This window comes from Cyprinus carpio, chromosome B17 (assembly GCF_018340385.1).
Source record: "Cyprinus carpio isolate SPL01 chromosome B17, ASM1834038v1, whole genome shotgun sequence".
Lineage (NCBI taxonomy): Eukaryota > Metazoa > Chordata > Actinopteri > Cypriniformes > Cyprinidae > Cyprinus > Cyprinus carpio.
The window spans coordinates 20,369,272-20,391,299 of record NC_056613.1 but is presented as its reverse complement, the minus strand read 5'-3'; the positions used below and the strand labels follow the sequence as shown (position 1 = coordinate 20,391,299).

At 38.2% G+C, this 22,028-nt stretch overlaps 1 protein-coding gene across 7 annotated transcripts in view; it reads left to right on the top strand.

Annotated features, from left to right (window-relative positions):
- Positions 1–21,375, top strand: part of kif26ab (kinesin family member 26Ab) — an 87,680-nt gene extending 66,305 nt beyond the window's left edge. For 4 of the 7 annotated variants that reach the window (XM_042742710.1, XM_042742712.1, XM_042742714.1 and 1 more), the window contains 11 exons: positions 288–471; positions 3,401–3,610; positions 5,119–5,212; positions 6,275–6,537; positions 8,352–8,535; positions 12,408–12,567; positions 13,179–13,340; positions 13,689–17,002; positions 17,602–17,795; positions 18,836–18,986; positions 19,101–21,375. In XM_042742710.1, the coding sequence (XP_042598644.1) occupies positions 288–471; positions 3,401–3,610; positions 5,119–5,212; positions 6,275–6,537; positions 8,352–8,535; positions 12,408–12,567; positions 13,179–13,340; positions 13,689–17,002; positions 17,602–17,795; positions 18,836–18,986; positions 19,101–19,279 (5,095 nt within the window). In that variant the 3' untranslated portion in view covers positions 19,280–21,375. Of the gene's footprint in view, positions 1–287; positions 472–3,400; positions 3,611–5,118; positions 5,213–6,274; positions 6,538–8,351; positions 8,536–12,407; positions 12,568–13,178; positions 13,342–13,688; positions 17,003–17,601; positions 17,796–18,835; positions 18,987–19,100 lie in introns of all 7 variants that reach the window. The other 3 variants (XM_042742709.1, XM_042742715.1, XM_042742708.1) reach the window with 2 other exon arrangements.
- Positions 21,376–22,028: the final 653 nt, after the last annotated feature.

Here is a 22,028-nt window from a genome sequence, read left to right as displayed (position 1 = left end):
CTTATTTACAGCAAAAATAACTGTATTATGATATATATTTCTACCTTGATATAAAATTACTCATATCGCGATATAGGATTTTGGTCATTTTAACCGTCCGTTTAAAAGTTCATCATGAGTGGATTTTTTGCTGAATATTTGTAAACATGTTTTCGTTATTATGGTTCTGCTGTGACTTGTATCTGTTTCTCAAACCATACCAAAAAAAAAAAAAAAAAAAATGTGGGTTCATTTGACTCATTATTATAAACTTTTAATCTGTGTTATATTTTTGTCTGTTGTCTCAGGGCTGCTCAGAAGCTGAATCTGTCATCCAAACGGAAGAAGCAGCAGCCGCCACTGGTATATCCCCAGGAGCCCTCCATCTACCCCACTAACTTTAGTGCTGTCCTTCAGTTTTCACCTCCACCTGCTCCACCATGTCTGCTCAGGGCGGGGTCAAAGGCCAAGGAGAACCCTGGCATGGGCAAGGTCAGGCACCCACCGCACCACATCAGTGTACAATGACAAACACTTTCTTCTTTTAACTTAACCATTAAGCTTGTTGATTTGGAATTCTCACCATTAGTCTTTTGCAGAATGTTTGCAATACTCCGTATCCATTATCCAGTCGAACCTAAATAGAAAGTGACAGTTATTTTGCTGATTATGAACAGATTGTGTATTTGGGATCTCGGATTGGGATCGTGGCCAAGAGTAGCAAGTTGTTCAGCATCTACACACCACCCCTCCACATTGTCCAGAGGGTTTGTCTTTAGCACCGTATTACAGTATATATATAGTGATGGAGAGGATTTGTTCCAGATTAGATGCCACCTGCTCTGAGAGATGATTGTAGAACATCATGCCAGAAGCTGTAGCCTGCTGAAATGATTGATAAGTACCCACTGAGAATGGACTCATTACATCCCAGCCTCACTAATGAGCTTCCTCTTCCTACAACTGCAAACACGCATCTGATGCTGCCTGAATGGGCTCCAGTTGTTGGCAGCTTTTGGGAGAACTATAAAAAGCAATGGGCATTAGAATAATAGCCCAGCCGTCTGTAACCATTTTGTTTGCACAATGACCAAATTGTCCAGAAGGATGCAAGACATGTGCTGTAATTCCAGCGGCTGTCATGCTTCAAAAAATGCCAAAAACAACTTCAAAGTGGATCTTGTGACTCTTGCACTCTATTCCGAGTCTTCAGAAACCATGCATTAGATTTGTATGAGGAACAAGCTGAAAATAGCTCCAGTGGAGCTCTGAAATCCCATTCACATGTCATTACCGATGTCAATTTGGTGCCATTGGTTCTCACGTGTCTCATGAACAGTTGTGACATGCAAGTTTGAATGGTTGCAAATGTGATTGAGTGAATGATGGGGAAGGTTTTTTTTCTTTTTTGTCTTTTGTGAAAAATGACTAAGGCCCCAAAATTGTGCAGAATTTATTAGTTGTACATTAATACACCACAAAGACTATAGCCAACTGGCACATACATTCTGCACCTGCGTGAGAGGAAAAAGCTCTCCACACCAGCATGTGGCAGTAGTCTGTATTTGTCATTCAAAAATGAAAACTGGAAGATCTATCACTGTACATATACTTTGCTTTAAAGACAGATTTGATGATAATCATCACACTTAAGATGAAGATAAAAAATAGAAGAGACTTCATTGTGTGCCCTATTGACTTTGTTAGCTAGCTTTTGTCTCTTCTCTATTTTTTTTTCTTGTTCCCTGATTCGCTAAGTTAAACAGCCAATCAGAGTGATCTTACTCACTAACAGGCTCCAGCAATGATTTAACATACTTAATTGGTTCCAAAGCCGCTGACAACGGTCTGACTAATACGAAACACACCACAAAAACTAGTCAATCTTAAATTGAATTGTATTATTTTATTTGATTTTATTTTTTTTTTTTGTTTGTTATTCATAGATATTTTTTGTGGATCAAAACATACAGAACACAAGTTGTCAGTAGATTTTGACACATCAAGATAATTACTGTTCGGATTGCCTCAGAAACTTGTGTGATATCATTTCTAGACCCAAGTTTAGGAAGGGTGAAGCCAGCAGCCGCGCTAGGGGGATCAAACTCTCCCCACGTATCAAATTGCCAACAAATGTAAAACTCAATGGTTTAACCCAAACCCACATTTATGTGGTGTCTGGTCCCATTCGGGGGCCAGTCATATATGGAAGCCTATTTCCAATGTCACGGCCGGCGTAATTCGTTCACCACGTGCACATGTCCATCAGTGTAATCGACCCCTATGGAGCAGTGAGGGGGAGTTCAGGCCAGGCCGATGCTGTGGCGCAGGCATGACGCTTGGCCCCGGGTGCCGTGGAATAGGATCAGCAGTGCAGACATTGTTTCATAGCACTGGAGCCCAAATGTTGTAATTATATCTCTGCTACAAATCACCCGTGGAATACTGTGGCTTTGTGCAGCTCTGAATGCTGTATTAATGGCATGAGGTTCTCTTACAGTATGTTTGTTTTGCTTTACTGTATTTGCTGCAAATGGTCTTAGCAGTGCACCGTGACACAACTGTGACAATGTGTGGTATTACAGGCAGTCTATTTGTTAATGGCTGGTTTTGTTAGTTTACTCGGTGTGTGGTCAACAGCGATGATTCGATAACGTTTTTTTTTTCCTTGACAGAATGTTCCCTTCATATTTCAGCTGTTTGACTTATAACATCAGTTATTGTTGAAACAGTAACAGCTACTCCAGTCATAAGGCATTTAAAAAAAAAAAAAAAAAAAAAATATATATATATATATATATATATATATATATATATATAACTATTAAAGTGAATTATGAATATGACTATTAAAAGTGAATATATTTCGGTATAATTTTATTACTTTATTTATACGTTTTTGTAAAAAAAAAAAAAGTTTATTAATGTTTTGAATACTTTTCCTCAAATCATTTGTGGAGAAAAAACATGAAAAGTAAAAATATTTTGACCTTTTTATAACAATGTTATTGTTAGTTCAGACTGTAACGTCATGTGTTATGACTTACCAAAACGAATGTTTCTATCAATTATTAATACACTGTTCACTTACATGGTTACATAAGGTATAAGGAAAATATGTCATTAATTTTGACTTCATGGTTACACCAAATTACATTTTACATTACATTTACATGTATAAATTTGTCAGATGCTTTTATAAAAGTAATTTTGAGAGTTGTAACTCTCAAAACTATATGGAACCAACATGAAAGCAAAGATTACACTCCAAGAAATTGCCATGTGTTTTAAATTGTTTTCCCTCTGGAATCGTGGAAACTCTTGTCATCAGCTTATCAATCACTTTATGTCACCTACAATGTTATATTACAGTGTCAATGGAATTATTTGCTTCAATAGCCTTTTTTCTTTTTTGTTCCAGGTCAAAGTGATGATGCGGATCTGTCCATCACTGGGGATTGTGGATTCATCTGAGTCCCTGTCCTTCCTGAAGGTGGACACTCGTAAGAAACAACTGACCCTCTACGATCCCTCAATCAACACACAGCCCACCTCAGTGCACAGACGAGCAGTGCTGCCCGCCCCAAAGATGTTTGCCTTTGACGCTGTTTTTTCCCAAGATGCCTCTCAAGTAAGAGCCACTGTGAAGATGTTATCATTTTGTTGGCATTTGCTTTTGAGGTTTGAAGTGAAAATATTTTGTTAGTGTCAAAAAGATATTTGAGAAGCACACGCACACATTCTTTGCAGGGCAAGGGGCTTAATGTAAAAAGGCCTGTTTTGGGACACCACCGTTCTTCAAAGTATGAGCCCAACAGCTGTTTCTTTAAGTATAGAAAATAGTTTGAATTCCAGACTCGCATATTTAGCAGCTCATTCACAGTTCATTATCTGTCCTCCAAAGCTGCAGCGACATCCATCTTAAGATAAGTGGCTAACAAATGGACACAAATAGGGAATAGGAACTTTAGAAGACTGAGAAACTTGAAGATGTTTAAGTGTGAACAATTTAGATATGCCACTTCAAGACTAATAAGGTTGTCTCTTGAAGTACTCTTGTAAAGAACCATAAGAAAAGTCAGATATTATAAGTTTCTGCTTCAAATATGTCATAATATGTCACTTTAGTACTGTACATTTAGTTCTGGAACTAAAGTGGTGCGAAAGGCCCTACTGTTATTGAAACTATTAGAGTTGCTGCCTATAATGTTCCAAATCATTTACTTTTCAGGCTGCATTTCCAGCTGCATGCAGCTTCATATGTGGATAGTGGACAGAAAAGCCATTTACTTTGCTTAGGAACCGAACTGTAATAGAAATTTCAGTTGAAAAACTCGCATGCACTAGACAAGATCTATAGAGCTTATCGATTAGGAGTTCCTTTACTCATGACCAGCACAAGGCTTTTAGGTCTCAGTGCTCAGTGCCAGTGAAATGATGTAACTGTAAATCCTCCAAATCTACTGTGTGTGTGGTTTAGTGGGACTGCAGGGACATATTTCTTAGCAAAGCACAGAGCTGTTGTTCTGTTTTTTTATGTAAGAATGTGTGTGTGTTATGATGTATGGGAGGAAATTTCTGCAGTCCCAAATTGTCTCCAGGGACTGGGGCTAGTGGAACAGATTGTAGCATTATGGCCGCACAGTGCAGCCGGTGTAAAAACCCCATGTCTGATGAATCTGTGATGAGGATCTGCCTTGTTGGTGCTTTCTGTGGTTTTCTTTTGCTGATGAATAAATCAATGATCACCGGATCAAAGAAAAGATTAGGTAGTCTACTCTGGCAAAAAAGACTTGGTTACATTTCACAGCTCAACTGAATGTTAAAAACCATCAGAACATTGCTTATTAAGACTCTGGTGTGCACAGTTGGTTAGACTTTTGAAATAAACGTTTTCATCAGTACAGAATAGTGCCCTTTAAAAAAGTAAATATACTTTATTTACAGTACTGTATTAGGAACTGCAACATAGTACATTTTAAAATGATCGTGGATGTCTAAATGGTTTTTGCTTTTATAGCATATATGTTTATATATAAATGTATGTATGTATAAGTATTTTGTACCCTGTTGACTTCATGCTTGTGTTAACTTATTATAATACCAGACAAGTTATGAGTATTTTATTGTTTTCCGCAGGCTGAAGTTTGCTCAGGGACAGTGGCTGAAGTTATTCAATCAGTGGTTAATGGAGCCGATGGGTGTATTTTCTGCTTTGGTCATGTCAAAGTTGGTAAGTTATTCTTAATACTTTGCGGTTTACTGAATATGATACCCACTGATCTTGTTCCACAGTTTGCAAAGACACTTTGATGTCTAATATCAAAACCGAAGGTCAAAAAAAGTGCTTTTGCCTTTCAGAATGGGCATGAGTGGGGCATTTAATTGTATGTGTGTGTCTGTATGAGAGACCAGAGGCTAGAGAGTGTAATTAAAAGCTGACTAATTGACCCTCACAGTAGACTGCATCAGAGTTCTGCACTATTGCCAATTATGCTAGTTAGATGTTGCGATGGTTTCCTGCATCATTTACTACATGCGGTCTAAGCATTTAAGCATTATTTACGACTCTTTTAAAGCCAGACTGTCCATATGGAACAATATTCATCACAAGTTTTTTATTTATATAACTGATGCTCTTTCTTTAACGTTGCTGATGTGACATATAAAACTGAATATTTAAAGGGAAATATAGCAGGGATTTTCCTGTATCGTTCTCCCATTGCCAGCTCTGTTTTACCACGTCCCCTTGCCAAAGCATCTGTAAGGGTACAGTGAAAACTGAAAAAATCTGAAATTCAAAAAAAAAAAAAAAAAAAAGAATAAATAAATAAAATATCGGAATTCGGACTTAAGGTTAAGAGTCCGAAATTCATGTGTGAAATTTTCGCCCGTTAAAAATTAAATATGACCTCACATTGTGTTAATCACATTTTCACACTGCCTCCGAAACTTTTGTTCATCATAAAAAAAATTTGGACCAGGTTCGATTTTCTGCGTTTTCGCATCCGTAGCAAGAATTTTGATAGGAAAGGATTACGAATAAGAAAAAAAAAAATGCATATGAAAATTTCGGACTCAGTGTGCAAGAACCTTGAGTCAGCAGTTTAAAACTGTCATCAGATGCTATTCATGTACTAATAATGTGTTATGATGGTGGTTTATTATCCATGGGGGATATCTCATCAAATCAGTGATAGAAGTATCAGTGCTTAAAACACTTGCTCATTGAGCGCTCATCATCTTCATCACCTTGCCAGAATCAACAGCTTTCTCTCTGTCTGTCTCTCACCAGGCAAGACATACACTATGATTGGCACGGACAGCTCCACGCAGAGCCTTGGCATTGCGCCCTGTGCCATCTCCTGGCTGTTCAAGCTCATCAACGAGCGCAAGGAGAAGACTGGTACACGCTTCTCTGTACGGGTGTCAGCCGTGGAAATCTACGGCAAGGACGAGAGCCTGCAGGACCTGCTTTCTGATGTGCCTACAGGAAGTCTGCAGGACGGCCAGTCGCCTGGTGTTTACCTGCGTGAGGACCCCATCTGCGGCACACAGGTCAGGAACACCACACCTATAGGTCAAAGTTAGCTTCTTTTTCCTGATAAAGCCCTCCCAGTCTTGTTTTTCATGTAGTTACCAAGTGTACCGCACGTCCTGAAAATTTAAACCAAAATATTTTGATCATTTCCTTGGAGTATAGGTCAGAAACCCTGCCCCTTCTCCATGTACACGAATGGGATATGAGCCAGCCAAAAAGAATAGTAAAAAAATAAGTTTGGTTTTCAGTTAGTAATTTGATGTTTGATGAAAATGGGGAGTCATGTTACGAAGATGCACCTTCCATCTTATTTTACAGGTCATGGTTGTAACATACACTTTAAAAAGTGAAAATGAACAGTTATTGCTAAGTTAAGGCTTTTCAGTGATTGATGTTATATTATTGTAATTTTTTTATATTGCAAAATTTAGTTTGAAGAATCTCTTAGTTTTTACAGGTAATTATGATACATCCTTGATTAATAAATTATTATAAAATTGTTAATTCCTGTCAATCGATCGATCAATCGATCAGTCAATCAATTAATCAATCAATGAAGTGTGTATATTTTGTGTTATATATTTTTTGTATTATAAAATGTAAAAAAGTATAATATTAAAATAATAAATTAAATTTAAAATATAACATTTTACAATATAAATATATTTTTATATTATATAATTTTGTTATTTTACAATTTCTATTTTCTATTTCTTAATCTTAAATTAAAGGCCAGATGTTGTGGTGGTTCTTTTTACTCAGTGCACCATCAGGATCCATCTGGGTGAGCTGCTGCGCTGTTTCACCCTCCCCCTTACCTTCTATTGGAAGGGGGTAAATATCAGAAGGGGGTAGGTAGAGTTTGGGGGTAGGTAGAGGGTAGTTAAAAGCGGTGCCAGGTGTTGGCATCAGATGTTGTTTTTTGGGGGGTCCATATGAAGCAGCACATCAAAGACTGCCTAGAGGCCTGTGAAGTTCAAATCTGGGGAGTGTGTTTGAACAGCATTCTTTCCTCACTTTAGTGTTAGAGTAGCTTGTTGGCCACAGGCGGTTAGCGAACACTGCAGGAAAGTGGCCACTATTGTTCTAAAGGAATATGCTTTTGATGGCTGCTTTAAAAAAAAAAAAAAAAAAAAAAAAAAAAAAAAACTGATTGAGTCAGTAAGCGTATCAGAAATATCAAAGAAAAACATGCAGGGAACTAAGATCCATTCCATTTAGCCTAATTGCTTGTTTCCTTGAAGAAGACCATAAATATGGCCAGCGCGGATTTTTCATTCCCTTTGTTCCAACAGGCTTTTTGCGGGACAAGAGATGCTGCCCTCTTGCCCTCTTTATCAACCACTCACTCTCATCATTAATCCCTCTCCCTCTATGGGCGTATTTGTTTCTCTGATTGCCCCAGAGACTCAATTTAATTGTCTAGAACTGTGTAAAGAGGCTCAGTTATCTTGATCTCCTTCGTCGTCAACTCCAACTAGGGATAAACCATATGAAAATACGGTATATAAAATAGTACAGTTTGGAGTTGACAATTGGAAGATTCTATTTCTAGCAGGTCGGACCTTTAAAAAATACAGTTGTTGGTTTATAGTATGTAGTCATAATTAAACAATATTAAATAATACTTTTGAATTGAATAACATCTGTTTCTATTTACTTTAATATTTAATTTTAAATATGATAATTCATAAAATTAAAAAAAAAAATTACAGAAAATTTCTCAAGATAACCAGAATTGCCCAAAAAATATATTTTGTCACCATATAGGACTTAAAAACCATATATAACCATATATACCTTGAACCTAACAATCCTCTCCATGTTGTAGCTCCAGAACCAGAGCGAATTAAGGGCTCCCACTGCAGAGAAGGCCGCCCTGTTTCTTGATGCCGCCATCGCAGCACGTAGCACCAACCGGCCAGACGCAGATGAAGAAGACCGCCGCAACTCCCACATGCTGTTCACCTTACACATCTACCAGTACCGCATGGAGAAGAGCGGCAAGGGTGGAAGTAAGTCTTGTGTTTACACTGTGTGAAATGATACTGCCACGTTGTTGAAGGCTCTGCGTGTGCTAAATCGATTATACTCAGTCTAGTCTAATTCCTTCTCCTCCTCCTCATTTTCCCAGTGAAAGGGAAAATACATCTCAAGCTTATTAATGTAATAGCTGTGATATTACAGGCCAAATCAGAGAGCTACCAGAATCCCTTCAATTTGCCTCTCGCTCCATCATGGTAGGAGGGAAATCAATCATGTCTGCTTTGACCACTTCATTAAACTTTAATGGGAATTTTAACAGATAGTAATAATTCATGAGCAGCTAACAGCTCTAATCATAGTATAGAGGTACCTGTCACTGTGCCATCATGCTGCAAATTTGCATAGGTAAATACACTGTTGGTCACCATCCCATAACAGTGAAATTGCCATGGAAGCTTCTTTAAATGGCTTCATCAAGCCTGCAGATTTTAAACCACTTTTAGAAACAAAAAAAAAAAAAAAAAAAAAAAAAAAAACAGAAAACAAAAACAGCAAGAACCAGACAAAAAAATGCCTAGGAATGGATTAAATAGGTTCCCCATGCTTTTCACAAATGTAATGATATAGTGTTTCAAGGTCTAACGTTTCTTTGGATCATCATGTGTACTAACATAGCGTTCTAAAGATCGATTGTCAATTCACCTGTCATCCTTCAGTATGATTTTGTGTGAAATAAAACAATTGTAGCTGAACCATGAATTAAGAAGGTATTTTACTGTCCTTCTTATAGCCATTGAGCAGTAACTACTGTATATTCATTGTCCTTGCTAGACATAGCTGAGGATCATAGGCGTAATTTGCAGGTGGGACAGGTGGGACGGGTGGGACATGTCCCCACCACTTTTTGCCAGGGTCGATATTGTCCCTACCCCTTTTTGAAAGTAGGCTAATTGAAAAATATCTTGCGGAAGGTATGTATTAAAGGGAACACAAGATCAACAAATCATTCTTCTTAATCTAATTAGGTTGATAAAAAAAAAACACAAAAAACATTTGACTCCTTACGCATGCATAACTCATGCAGTGCAATAATGACATGATTTGCAGTTTCGTAATGTCATTATAGCATTTTATTTTTTTTAAAATTGAGTGCTTCCTTGTGCTTAGTAGGCCTGCCCTCTACTAAAGATTTTTCTAGTCAACTAGATGCACATTATATTAAATTGATTACTATAATAGTATATTAACCATACTTTAATATATAGGCAGGCGTAGGCTAGAGCCTATTCCGTGCTCAAGTTTGCGCATAAAGCAATTGCCTCAAAGCACCGGCAAAGTGATTATGAACGTGTTGGGGGAAAAGAAGACATTTTAATTATTTATTAATAAACTAGTGCTTTCTGAGTCAGTGTCAGGTGCAAAGATGAAGTTGCCGAATGCCGACGCTGACTCGCCATCTCCACATGAATGTGCCTTTAATAGAAACGCACCTTTTTTGATACCAACTACAAAATTGAAGAATATTACCAAATCGAATGGGCGAGTTTTCCTTATGTTTATTTTATTATTCATGTAAAAAATAATAATAACCTGTTTTGGTTATATTTACTATTAATTGCAGGTCTCTAGACTGCAACCGACTATATTTTGTGACTGGTCGCATTGGTGCAACCACCGCGTTATTCAACTAATAAAAGCTGCCATTTCTGTTGCATATGAGAAACATCAAGCGGCAACTCGTTTGAACTGCACAGCGCTTCGAGTGTATACTCGCCGTGTCAGCAGGAGCACGAAAGTGTGCTCAGCAAAAATGATGCAAATATTGATGGTCTTCATGCTAAAGTAAAGTAAAAGACCGCTTCTTAAGCCAGAGAAGGTGAACATGTTGGTATTCTTGTGTGTTTGTGTGTGACAGTGCTTGCATCCTACCGTATGCAAGCACTGTCACCGGCAGCAAGTTTACTTTTACTTTTCTTTTTGTTTTGTTTTCATTTTGAAAAGCTTATCTTTGCTGTTTAACTCACGTTATGCTATGGAAGCTCTCTTTTATTTATTTTTTGTTTGATTTTTATTTGATACCTCAGTGTTTGCTAAACTTTCTGTAATTTATTAGTCATTACAGAGCCTAAAACAGCATGTAGTGTAGGCCTATGCCATGCCTCATCTTATTTATTTTTGTTAATAAATTTTGTAAGCTAGTCTGTCATTGAATCTTACTGTTTTATTGTAAAAAATTAATTAATATTAAAAATAACAATGAATCCATCTTTTTTTAGTCTTAAAAGGTGAAAGGTGTATAGATGTAAGCAAAACAGACAATTATCTTTTAAATTTAAATTAATGCATTTAGCAGACGCTTTTATCCAAAGGGACTTACAGTGCAGTCAGGCTATCAATTTTTTACCTATCATGTGTTCCCAGGAATCGAACCCCCAACCTTGCGCTAAGTAATGCAATGCTCTACCACTTGAGCTACAGGAGCACTACAGGAGCGTCTTTTATTGTAAAACCTGACAAGATCGCGAAATCGAAAGTGAAAGCATCCGAAGCCGGGCTTATAACATAGCAAAAGAGGAACTCCCATTCACAAAATTCAAATAATACTATTGATGAAAAAGAACGTGTTCCATGTTAACCACTTTCGTTTCCATATAACCATAAACTATGATAAAAGTTCATCAGCATGCATTGATTAATAGCATGTTGTAGAAAAAAAAAAAAAAAAAAAAAAACGTGCTCGTGCAACCAGCTGAGAAAGTTAGTTGCAAAAGAGTGACCAATGGGAAGAATGAGTCTGAAGCCATGAATTGCCCAGCTCCCCCTGTCAATGATCTAGCACCCCCTCAGCACCTGCGTTCAAAAATCTCTGGCGCCACCCCTGGTACAACATTGTATTTTTGAAAAATGAAAATTAAGTTTTTCCAAATCTAAACCTAATTATTATTAAATGAAAAAAAAAAATAAATAAAAAAAGCTAAAAGAGTTGCGCTTTGTCCCCACCACTTTTCAAAGCAAACTTGTGCCACTGCTGAGGATATAATCATTGAAACAGTTCTACGTCAGTACAGCATCCAGATTAACACACACTTAACCTTTTGTTTCTATTAACGGACTGTTATATTCACAGGGCAAAGATGAGTAGATCAAAGAGACTCACTTGTCTATATATTTAGAGCATAGTATGAACATAGGTGTTTATCTAGGCCAGCTTGTTCTGTCTTTGAATCATAACGGGCTGGGTAACTTACTCATAAATAAATCACACACGGTCTTGTCAGCCGCAGGTCTTCTCTGGGGATGTTTATTAATATATCTGTTATTTGCCACTCCTCACTCTGCCCGACATTACCTCAGTGTGGGAGTGTCGTCAGCATGGTATAACTGCACTGGCAGTGTCTCAAACTTTCAGTGATATCAGTAATGAGTGGGGTTGACAGTGTATTTGTATCTTCCATTACAAGGAAGGTTGTGCTGGAATTATCCATACAGAATGAGATATTGCCCTCTCAAGTAATCATCTGTGCTGTGCTCATTTATTTTGTTCGGTCAAGTTTGCTTTGTCTACAACCATGATACTTTGGAATTAAACTTCATAATGTAAGTAGTTTAATATGCAGTGAGCTATATCAATGAAATAATTGCCATTTACCATTCTATTTGTTTTTGCTTATTGGCTTTTATGTCTCTAAATAATCATAAACGCTATTGTTTTTCCATGATTTTGCTATAATTAACATATACAATGAATGTTAATGAAGGTGAATTGCTAGATCAAAGCAGAGCTGATGTACATGTAACTGAATTAAATTTTTATTTTGGGAAGGACAGTATGTTTGCACTGGTTGTAGTGTGGGACACCAGGGATCACATCTCATTTTCTCTCTTTTTTTCCCTCCGTCAGTGTCTGGTGGTAGGAGCAGATTGCATCTGATTGACTTGGGAAGCTGTGAGAAGGTGCTTTGTAAGAGCAGGGACGCAGGAGGAGGTCTGTGTCTGTCTCTGACTGCATTAGGAAACGTGATACTGGCTTTGGCCAATGGAGCTAAACATGTTCCATACAGGTAAGATAATCTAAATTTTTGCCACAAAATAATAAGAAATCAAAATGGGTCATATTGCTTCAAATGTGTATATGTGGTTCTAGCATCTTTGATATAAATATTTCTAATCAAATAACATTACTAGCATAAATAGAATTACATGATAATTCTGAATGTCTTCCTGAGGTCTTATGCGTTTTTATAGAGGATGTAATACTGAAGCGTTTGAGTGCATACTGAATGATGTGAGCAACAAGCTTGGACCTGTGATCTTTGTGTTGACAGGTTTATTGTTTGACTAATGCACTGTTGTTTATCTGTATTTTAATGAACTCATAGAACATGCACCTCTTTTTAAAAATGTAAAAAAAAAAAAAAAAAAAACTTTATTTTCACCTTATTTCTCACCATTGAAAACCTATTCACATTTGGCAGAATTGCAGTATAGACATATTTGTAGCTTTTTGTGATTAATGTCATGTTAGGACTGTATAGTGAACCTTTTGACGGTTCTGCACTTTTAGAGAACAGTTAACGGCCAGGCTTCCTCAGTACTTGAGTAAACAGCTGACTTTCTGCTGACAATTTATCAACCTGTGTTTATGCTGACAATGAAAATGTATTTTTTCCAGGGATAGCAAGCTCACCATGTTACTGCGAGATTCCTTGGGGAACATCAACTGTAGGACAACCATGATTGCCCACATCTCTGACTCCCCTGCCAATTATGCAGAGTCTCTTACCACCATTCAGCTGGCCTCCCGAATCCATCGTATGAGGAAAAAGAAATCAAAGGTAAATTTTTAACTGACTAGAATTTAGGAATTCTTATAATAACTGTATATTATATTTGGAGGATCATTGCTGATTTTAATCCAATTAAAATCCAGTTTTAGACCAAATAAAATCAACTGTCTATGAATAACAACATAGAAATATGTTTAGTGCATATTAACATCAACAATTATAATGAGATTGTAGTTGAGTATCATAAGTTTTATGATAAAAAATAGTAAACTTTAAAAAATAAATAAAAAAGTCAATTGATGTATTGACCTTGTGTTCATACTTTAGTGACATGATTACAAATATTTCCAACTAGCTCCATTGTTTTTTTTTTTTAATGATACGTTGTCTTTGTCGTATGCATCCAGTTCCTCTGGAGGAGAGAGTTCCTGTGATGAAGGAAGGATCCGTCGACCACCACATTTGCGGCCCTTCCATCCTCGCACTGTGGCCCTTGACCCAGATCTACCATCATTCCTCAGTGATCCTGACTACTCTTCAAGTAGTGAGCAATCATGTGATACTGTAATTTATGTTGGCCCTGGTGGTGCTGCCATCTCTGATCGAGAGCTCAGTGACAATGAAGGACCCCCAGCATTTGTTCCAATCATCCCCTCTCTTAACCGTAAGCAACGAGGGAAAGAAGGGCCAGTTGACCATGATCACTTCAAATGTAACACCTTTGCTGAGCTTCAGGAGCGATTAGAATGCATCGATGGTAGTGAGGAACCTACAGACTTTGCTGGAGAATCTGGAGGAAATTCTGCAAGCCCTAAAATGGACCGTGATGCAACCAAGTTGAAAGAAGGCTCTGGTAGCATTTCAGTTTCTCCCAAGAATCCTACCAAAGCTCTCTTATCAACACAGGACAGCATATCCAAAAAGTCAATTTCTGTAGCCAGTAAACTGCCTGGCAGTCCAAAACACAAATCCAAATTAGAACATTCCAAGTTGCAAAGTGCCACATCGGACAAAGATCTCAGAGACATGTCTGCGAGCAGGACAAGTGCAGATGGTGAAAAGGTGCAAATGTCAGATAATGGAACACTCCTATGCACTCCAGGAAAACAAAGTAAACCAACAGTATCCCAAAATTCAGAGCCTGTGGTTAGGGAAAAGGTTTATTTCAGTAAAAAGTTACCCAAACCTGCTCCCCCACCACCACAACAGAAAGACTATGTCAGGGTCAGTAGTGGAAGTGAAGAAAAGTCTGCCACAAGGATACCACCAGTTGGGATGAGTCATCAAAAAAGAGGTGATTCAAATGAGAACTCACCAGTAAAATTCCATCGCCTTAATCCCAGGACTTCAGAGGAAATGAGGTCCAATCTTAGGGAAAGGTGCATGGAGAAAGACATATTGAGGACAACTGTAACCCTTAAACAGCCAGTGGAGCTAAATGGTGAGGATGAGCTTGTATTCACTCTTGTGGAAGAGTTATCAATTGGCAACATTGTGGACAATGGAAGGCCCTCCAGTATTGTGAGTTTCAGTAGTGATTGCTCACTACAGGCCCTTGCCTCGGGATCACGACCAGTAAGCATCATTAGCAGTATCAATGATGAATTTGATGCCTATACATGTAATGTTGGTACTGCAGAGGCAAACATTAAAATGGTGGCACCATTACAGGAGAAAGCATGTTCTTCACTTGGCAGCCGTGGTTCCTCTATTACTTCATGGCTTAGTGAAGTAAGTGTCTGTACTCTGGAGAGTGAAGGTGCCCAAACAGTAGATGTATTTCTCCCTCAAGGTAGTCATACCAGCCCAGACAACAGCTTCTACCTTGATTCTCTTAGGATGCTCCAAGGCAGCCCTCAAAAGGAACCTAAAAACTCTTTGAATGATAGTGGCTGTAGCTTCTCAGATTTGGACAGTGACAGTGCTATATCAGGCAAAATATATCTTAGCAAGTGCCCATCCTCTCCAGAGGCCCCACAACATTCTGCCAAAAGTTTACCAAAACTAGCAAAGGCAAATACCATTAATTTATCCGATCCCAAGTCTTTTCAAGATTCTCAAGTTGTTCAGTGTAGTCTTTCCAGGAAATTAAAACCTACCTCATCCACAGCCCAGAGTAGCAGTATCGGTGGAAGCAGCTCCAGTAGCAACTGGAGACGTGAGCCACCAAGCCAAGACTGCATACCAGATCCATGGCACCAAGTAGATAGCTCATTGGAGTCTTCTATAACCTTTAATTCAGGTTCATCCAGACTGGTTAAAAATGGAATGAGTGGAATTCCTGCAAGAAAAGCAGGCACAAGCAGCAACAATGTACCTCGATTGCCCAAAACACTTGGGTCAAACCCATCCCAAAGGGTGGTGGATGGATGTGAAAAATCCAACAACAACAGGAAGATGGAGTCCCCGAGCAAGATGCCACAGCTCAGACGAGGCGCAACAACACTCGGGACAGTTCCAGTCATACATTCATCCATTGATGTCAAGCTTGCTCAAGATATTGGTTCCTCAGGAGGAAGTTTAAAGTTCTCCTCTTTAGGAAAAAGTGGAAAGGCAAGCAAGCAAGAGCAGAGTATGTCTAAACCTGGCAATGTATCACCACCTCCTCCTCCAGTTCGCAAATCTAGTTTGGATCAAAAGAATCGAATCCTGTTTCCCTCAAGTGCCTTAAGGTCTGTGTATGAGGCAGGAAAGTCTTTAGCACCAAGGGCTACAGGTTTAGAGGATGATATTGATCTTAGCTCTAGAGGAGATTCAAATAGTTTAAGAACATCTAACTTAAAGTCAGAGCATAGTTTGATAAAAGCAACCTCAAGTCTCAAAGCTAGAGGAGCTAGAGGTGATGCAGGTCAGCTTTATGGGAGCCAGATATCTCTAGACAGATGTGACAGTTTGTCATCTTTGGGGTCGAAACCTGCTCTTAGTCGAGAAAACAGTGGTGCTAGTCTCAACAGCAAGTCAAGCAAGTCTGTCGGTAGGTTTGGATCACCTGTTGCCACCTCTTCTCCAATTGCTACCTCTCCACCTTCTTGTATAAACCCAGTAACCACTGTAAAAAGTGGGATTGTCAAAGGCAGCCTTAATGCAAAACAAATACCTGTTAATGCAAATAAAGCTCGTACATTATCTGCAAGCAACTCCAAAGCCCTGAGCTCATCCACTAAGTCTCTTGTGGCACCTGCAACAAGGAATGCCAACCTTCCACCTTCAGGAAAGACTGCATTACCTCGAGCAACAGTAGGAGCCAATGGTAAAGCCACAAGAGGAACAATAATGGGTACCAAGCAAGCAATGCGGGCAGCAAACAGTCGCGTTAGTGAGTTGGCCTTGGCCAGTCCTTCTGGGAAACATGCAAAGGGCTCAGGTGATTCTGACAATGACAGTGGAGTGAACCTCAATGATGACAAGCATACCCCAATCCCCATTCTCCCATCCCCATATAGTAAGATCACAGCCCCCAGAAGACCTCAACGCTACAGCAGTGGCCATGGAAGTGATAACAGTAGTGTCTTAAGTGGAGAGTTGCCTCCTGCCATGGGACGAACTGCACTCTTCTACCACAGTGGAGGGAGCAGTGGATATGAGAGCATGATCCGTGATAGTGAAGCTACTGGTAGTGCTTCTTCAGCCCATGACTCCATGAGTGAGAGTGGGATGTCCTCCTCTGGTCGCACAAGAAACTCCAAAGCACCCAAGAAGAGGTCAAATGGTGAGTAGCATCTCATTTGTCTATGAAGATATGAAGTTTTTGTTAGCCATGTTCTTTTAGTATTTTTTTTTTAATGGCCCTCAAGCATTAACCATGCTAACATTGAAGCCCACATGGAACAGCATTTTTTCCCCTAATAGCTACTCTAGATAAAAAGACTATGAAACAGGTGAAATTTTTTTAGTGTTATTGTATAAATAATATATGCCTACTTGAGAGGAATACAGCACAGGTAATGCTTACACCATGCATCTGCACATCACATGCAATTTAGTCTACATCCTCATACATATAAAAATAACTATCACGGCTTAGAATTTTCCTATTCCTCAGTATATTTTGGCTTGCTAGCTATTTCTTTACCCATCCATGCAATGTTCCTGTGGTTCCTGTGTTCCTGTGGCTCACTGGTAGAGCATTGCAGGTTGTGGGTTCAATTCCCAGGGAACACACATACTGGTAAAAAAAAAATTATAGCCTGAATGCATTGTAAGTCACTTACTTACAAAAGCGTCTGCTAAATGCATAAATGTAAATGTAATGTTTCTGTGCCCTAATTACTTTTCTATCTAACATATTTCCTTTGTCTCTCCATGGAGCAGGCCTCCAGAGGAGGCGCCTCATCCCAGCTCCCTTACCGGACACCTCCTCCCTGGGGAAGTCTGGGACCACGGGTCAGTGGGTGGACCTTCCCCCTATGTCCGGCCCATTGAAAGAGCCGTTTGAGATCAAAGTGTATGAAATTGATGACGTGGAGAGGCTTCAGCGGCGAAGACAAGAAAAGACAGATGAGGTTAGAATGGGTTGTCTGGGTGTTTTTTGGAAACTGAAATCCAGTTCAGTGCATACATATTTAACCTTAGTCCATTTTCATGGGAATGTAAAACATGTCATATCTGCTTGCTTATGCAGCATACATGGAAAGTTGCAATATGTCATGAATAATACATAGATGAACAACTATCTATAACTATGTTTACACAGTGCATAGCTGAGATGTCAGAGACCAATTGTGTCCATAACTACCTTCCCAAAGATTTGCTTTGATCTAGGTTAAGATAGATTTTCGTATATAAAGAGCAATATTATTAGCTCAGTGATATGCTTCATGTATTATATTCAAACTCTGGACACTGAGTGAAGGTTTTGGCCCTTTGCTTCTTATTTAAAAGTATTAAGATAATGTACAGCATAGGGCATTAACCTGTCAGTAATAGGGAACAAGAAAAACAGTTGTTTATTTGGAAAAGGAAAAATTATTACATTTCAAATACTAGAATGATGGAAAACTATCAACTCTCTGGAAATGAATTGGTCTGGGCAGGAGCAAGCAAGCATAACAGCAAGCAAGAAGGGGTGTAAAACTGTTGAAGTAAAATGATGCAGTTAAAAGAATGTTGTCTATTGGACAAGATTTACTTCGAAGCATGTGTCTTCTATAGCATTATGCTATAGCATTATAGCATGCACCGGAGTATTTATCCAAGCATAGGGGTATTATAGTATTATTGACTTCTTAGTATAGACATTATTTTCCTCTTTATTTCAACAGTCAGTTCAGGATGTTGAGAAAGTATGTTCAATTAACTGGCATGGATGTAGCTCGACTGTATAAATGAACCAGAATGTAATGCAAGGAATATTTTATTCTTCCATACAATGCCTGGAAAATATCACACTATTATTGTAGTTCTGTAACACATTCTTCCTTTGTGCAGAAAATGTTGCAGTCAGTAAGGAACCAGCATTTCTTCTAGTCAATCCAGATAAGCCCAAAATGAGTTAGTTTACGAAACTCTCATTTTAACCATTATGTCAATCTTCTGTCCACAGGGTGTGATGTATTTTAACACTAAATTAAAGGTTCTTGAGAAACGGCAGCAGCAAATCAGAGATCTCAGAGCCAAGCATAAGACTCTGAATGAAGAGCTGGAGGACACAAAGTCTAGATTAATGATGGATCCCAGCAAGTGGATTGGAGAGTGTAAGTATTATATATTTAGTGCTTGTAGTGCTTCTTGTTGACAGAGGTGAATGTTCATGCTAAATTCTTCCAATCCCTTAATTTGTAATAACTCTGTTCTGTTTTGTTTTGCAGTTGAGGTGGATGAAGATTTGGATCAGGAGTCGCAAGAGTACTTGGAGGCATTGGAGCAGGCTACGGCTGAACTGGAATACTGCGTCAATCTATGCAAGTCCCGCGTCATGATGGTGACCTGTTTTGACATCCGAGTAGCATCTGACGTGCAGGAAGGACCGCGAGAAGTGGAGGTTTAAGAACAGAATGAGGTGATATTATGGACAGTGACAAAGTAATGGAGGAAGACAGGACCCTGGATGTCTCAAAGGAAAGATAATGAAATGTAGCAGCTGGTCCGGCAATTCCGAGGAAACATAAATGGATCAAAGAATGATCTTTATAATAGGATGGCACACTTAATTCTGCATGAAGTAGGAACTTATCTTCTGGAGAAGAGAAAATTGTTCTGGTTATATGCAGTGCCTCATAACAAACATGGAATAGACTTACTCAAATGGAAAGCCAACGATGTGTTTGACGCATTTCCTTACACAAGGAAAAAGAAGAATCATTCTCACTTACCGAAGAGTTATTCAACCACACCACAAAGTGCCTTTTTCATATGACTGTTTTGTACATTTGTTGTCAATCATTATTTTTTCTACTGGTGCTAGTGCTATGACCAGCATACCCAAGCCGAACCATCTTTTTTTCTGTTCTTTTATTGCATTGTATAGTGTATTTATATGATCATACAGTGTGTGAAATATCATTTTGGGTGTGAAAGGAGAGCAATAAGCTGACTTCCCGTGCTTTGCCTTTGCCTCCTGAACTATCACCTCTGTCAGCATATTGATATTAAACCTTTTGAGCCTTATGTTGTATTTGTAGTTTTCTGTCTGAGTGTTTTTTCTACTTTTCAAATCAAATATCTGTCTTTTTAAGGAACACGGTATCACAGCAATGGACAGTCATATGTGATGCAAGCCAGTTTTAATAAACGTGTTTGGTTTGGTTGCCTTGACTCTTCCAGTCGGACTAAAGATGGATACATATCCGACTTAATCATGTTTATTTCCCAGAGAATCATATAGGTGATTTGAATTGGTACTACGTTTTCCTAGCCATGTTGAATGTACTTTAAAAGATTTGAACAACACAAAAAATCCCCAAGAATGTAAAATCTCAAGCATTGCTATTTGTTCACATAAATTCATGCAAGTCAGTGTCATTGTTATGCTCGTGATGGATGCATGTTGCGAGTGAGAGGGGCGAAATCTATTAAAATGCTGATTGGCCTCTTATTCTTGTTTACTTTAAATAGACACTTTGGCAAAGGGCATTCATCAGTGTAACCTGACATGTCTAGCTCAGCCTTTCTCTGTGGACACAGAGTGCGTTGCATTTAAAGAGCTGTGGGTGTGATTAAAGAGGGGTGAGGTGACATTTATGCGGTACAGGAAGAAATCTTTTCCATACCCATTCAGACAACAGCATCTTAAAAGTTATCATAAAAATATCTGATGAGATTTTAAACACTGTCTTGCTCAATGGCATATTTAATAACACACACTTTTTGTAGACTAAGGGGGAACATTGATTCTGTCATTAAAATCTTGACAGTCTATATAGCCTAAATATTATTACGGTCCAGTCCATGACTCATTGCAGGTTTTTTTAACTCCACTGTGGATGTCTATCCAAGCCTTAGTCCTATGCATCCATGCAATCATGGTCTTAAAACAAACAACCTCAGAAAATGACCGTCTCATAGACTAGCCTTTACAGGACATACTGTATAAACAGTGTTTTCAGCGCTCAATGTGCTGTTTAATAACTGCTGTAAAAGACCACCTGCTTTTCTCTGATGACATCACAGAAACTTGCTGGTGAAAGTGATTCAGTCTTTTAACATGTAGCTGCCAGAATGACTTTCCTGTTACTTGTCTGTCAAAGGCTGTGAATGAGCTTTAGATCTCATTTGACAATGACGTTAAGGAACTCAAAACCTTTTCTTGGATTTATTTACCTTTATAAACATACTCTCAGGCCCTTTTTCAAGATGCTGCATGAGATTTGTATTTTTTTCTTCTAAACTGTATTCTTTTTTCTTTAAATTTTGTAATGATTATGCTGGCATTCACTATACTTTAAGTACATGGAATTAACTGACACCAAACTGAAACTTTTTTTGAACAAAAGCTGACAACATCTGTTGCGTCATATTTCATATCAAATCATATTTTCTACCTTTTTTGGTTTTGTAAAGAATTTTCTGACCCTCTGTATAAATGTATTATATGGCAGCTTGGGATAACACTGTTTTCTTGTGAATAAAAATGTCCTTCTTATATGTCTTGGTCTGTCCAATTTTTATTACAGATATTTCATGAATATTTATTTCATTATTTAGATGCGTGTTTCATAAGAAAGGGGTTGGTAATAGGCGAATTTGTTTTCTGAAGAAAATATGCAAAAACTAGGCTGTTGTGGGTTAGCATTAGCATTAAAAGTTATAAAATCTGCAAACATCAGTAATATTAATATGAAAATTATTTTTGTATATGATATATTAATTTAAAATACTATTACATAAATATATGATTGCAGTCTTTTTAGTGAGGTCCATTGCTTTGCTATCAGGTTTGTACTTTTACCACTGATTGGACAATATTTTGTGGCACATTGCAAAACAGCGTGACTGCCACACCTTCCAAAACAACCAGTGCAGATTTTGGTGTCTGAATATATTTAATATAATAGTCATGTCAGCAAAGCATCCCTCACTATTTTGTTTGTAAATAAAGAACACTTGTGTTATTGAAAATGCCTTTCAGATATGGTAAATGTCAAGGACAAACATATGGCTAAAAACGTGATCATAAACTAGTTTAGTTTCTAATATATCTGCAAGAACTTGTTTAGTTCCATTTTTATCTATCGTGCCATTTGAAATCGTAAATATTTTGTCTGTTGAGTATTAATAAACACAAAGTTGAAATTTCA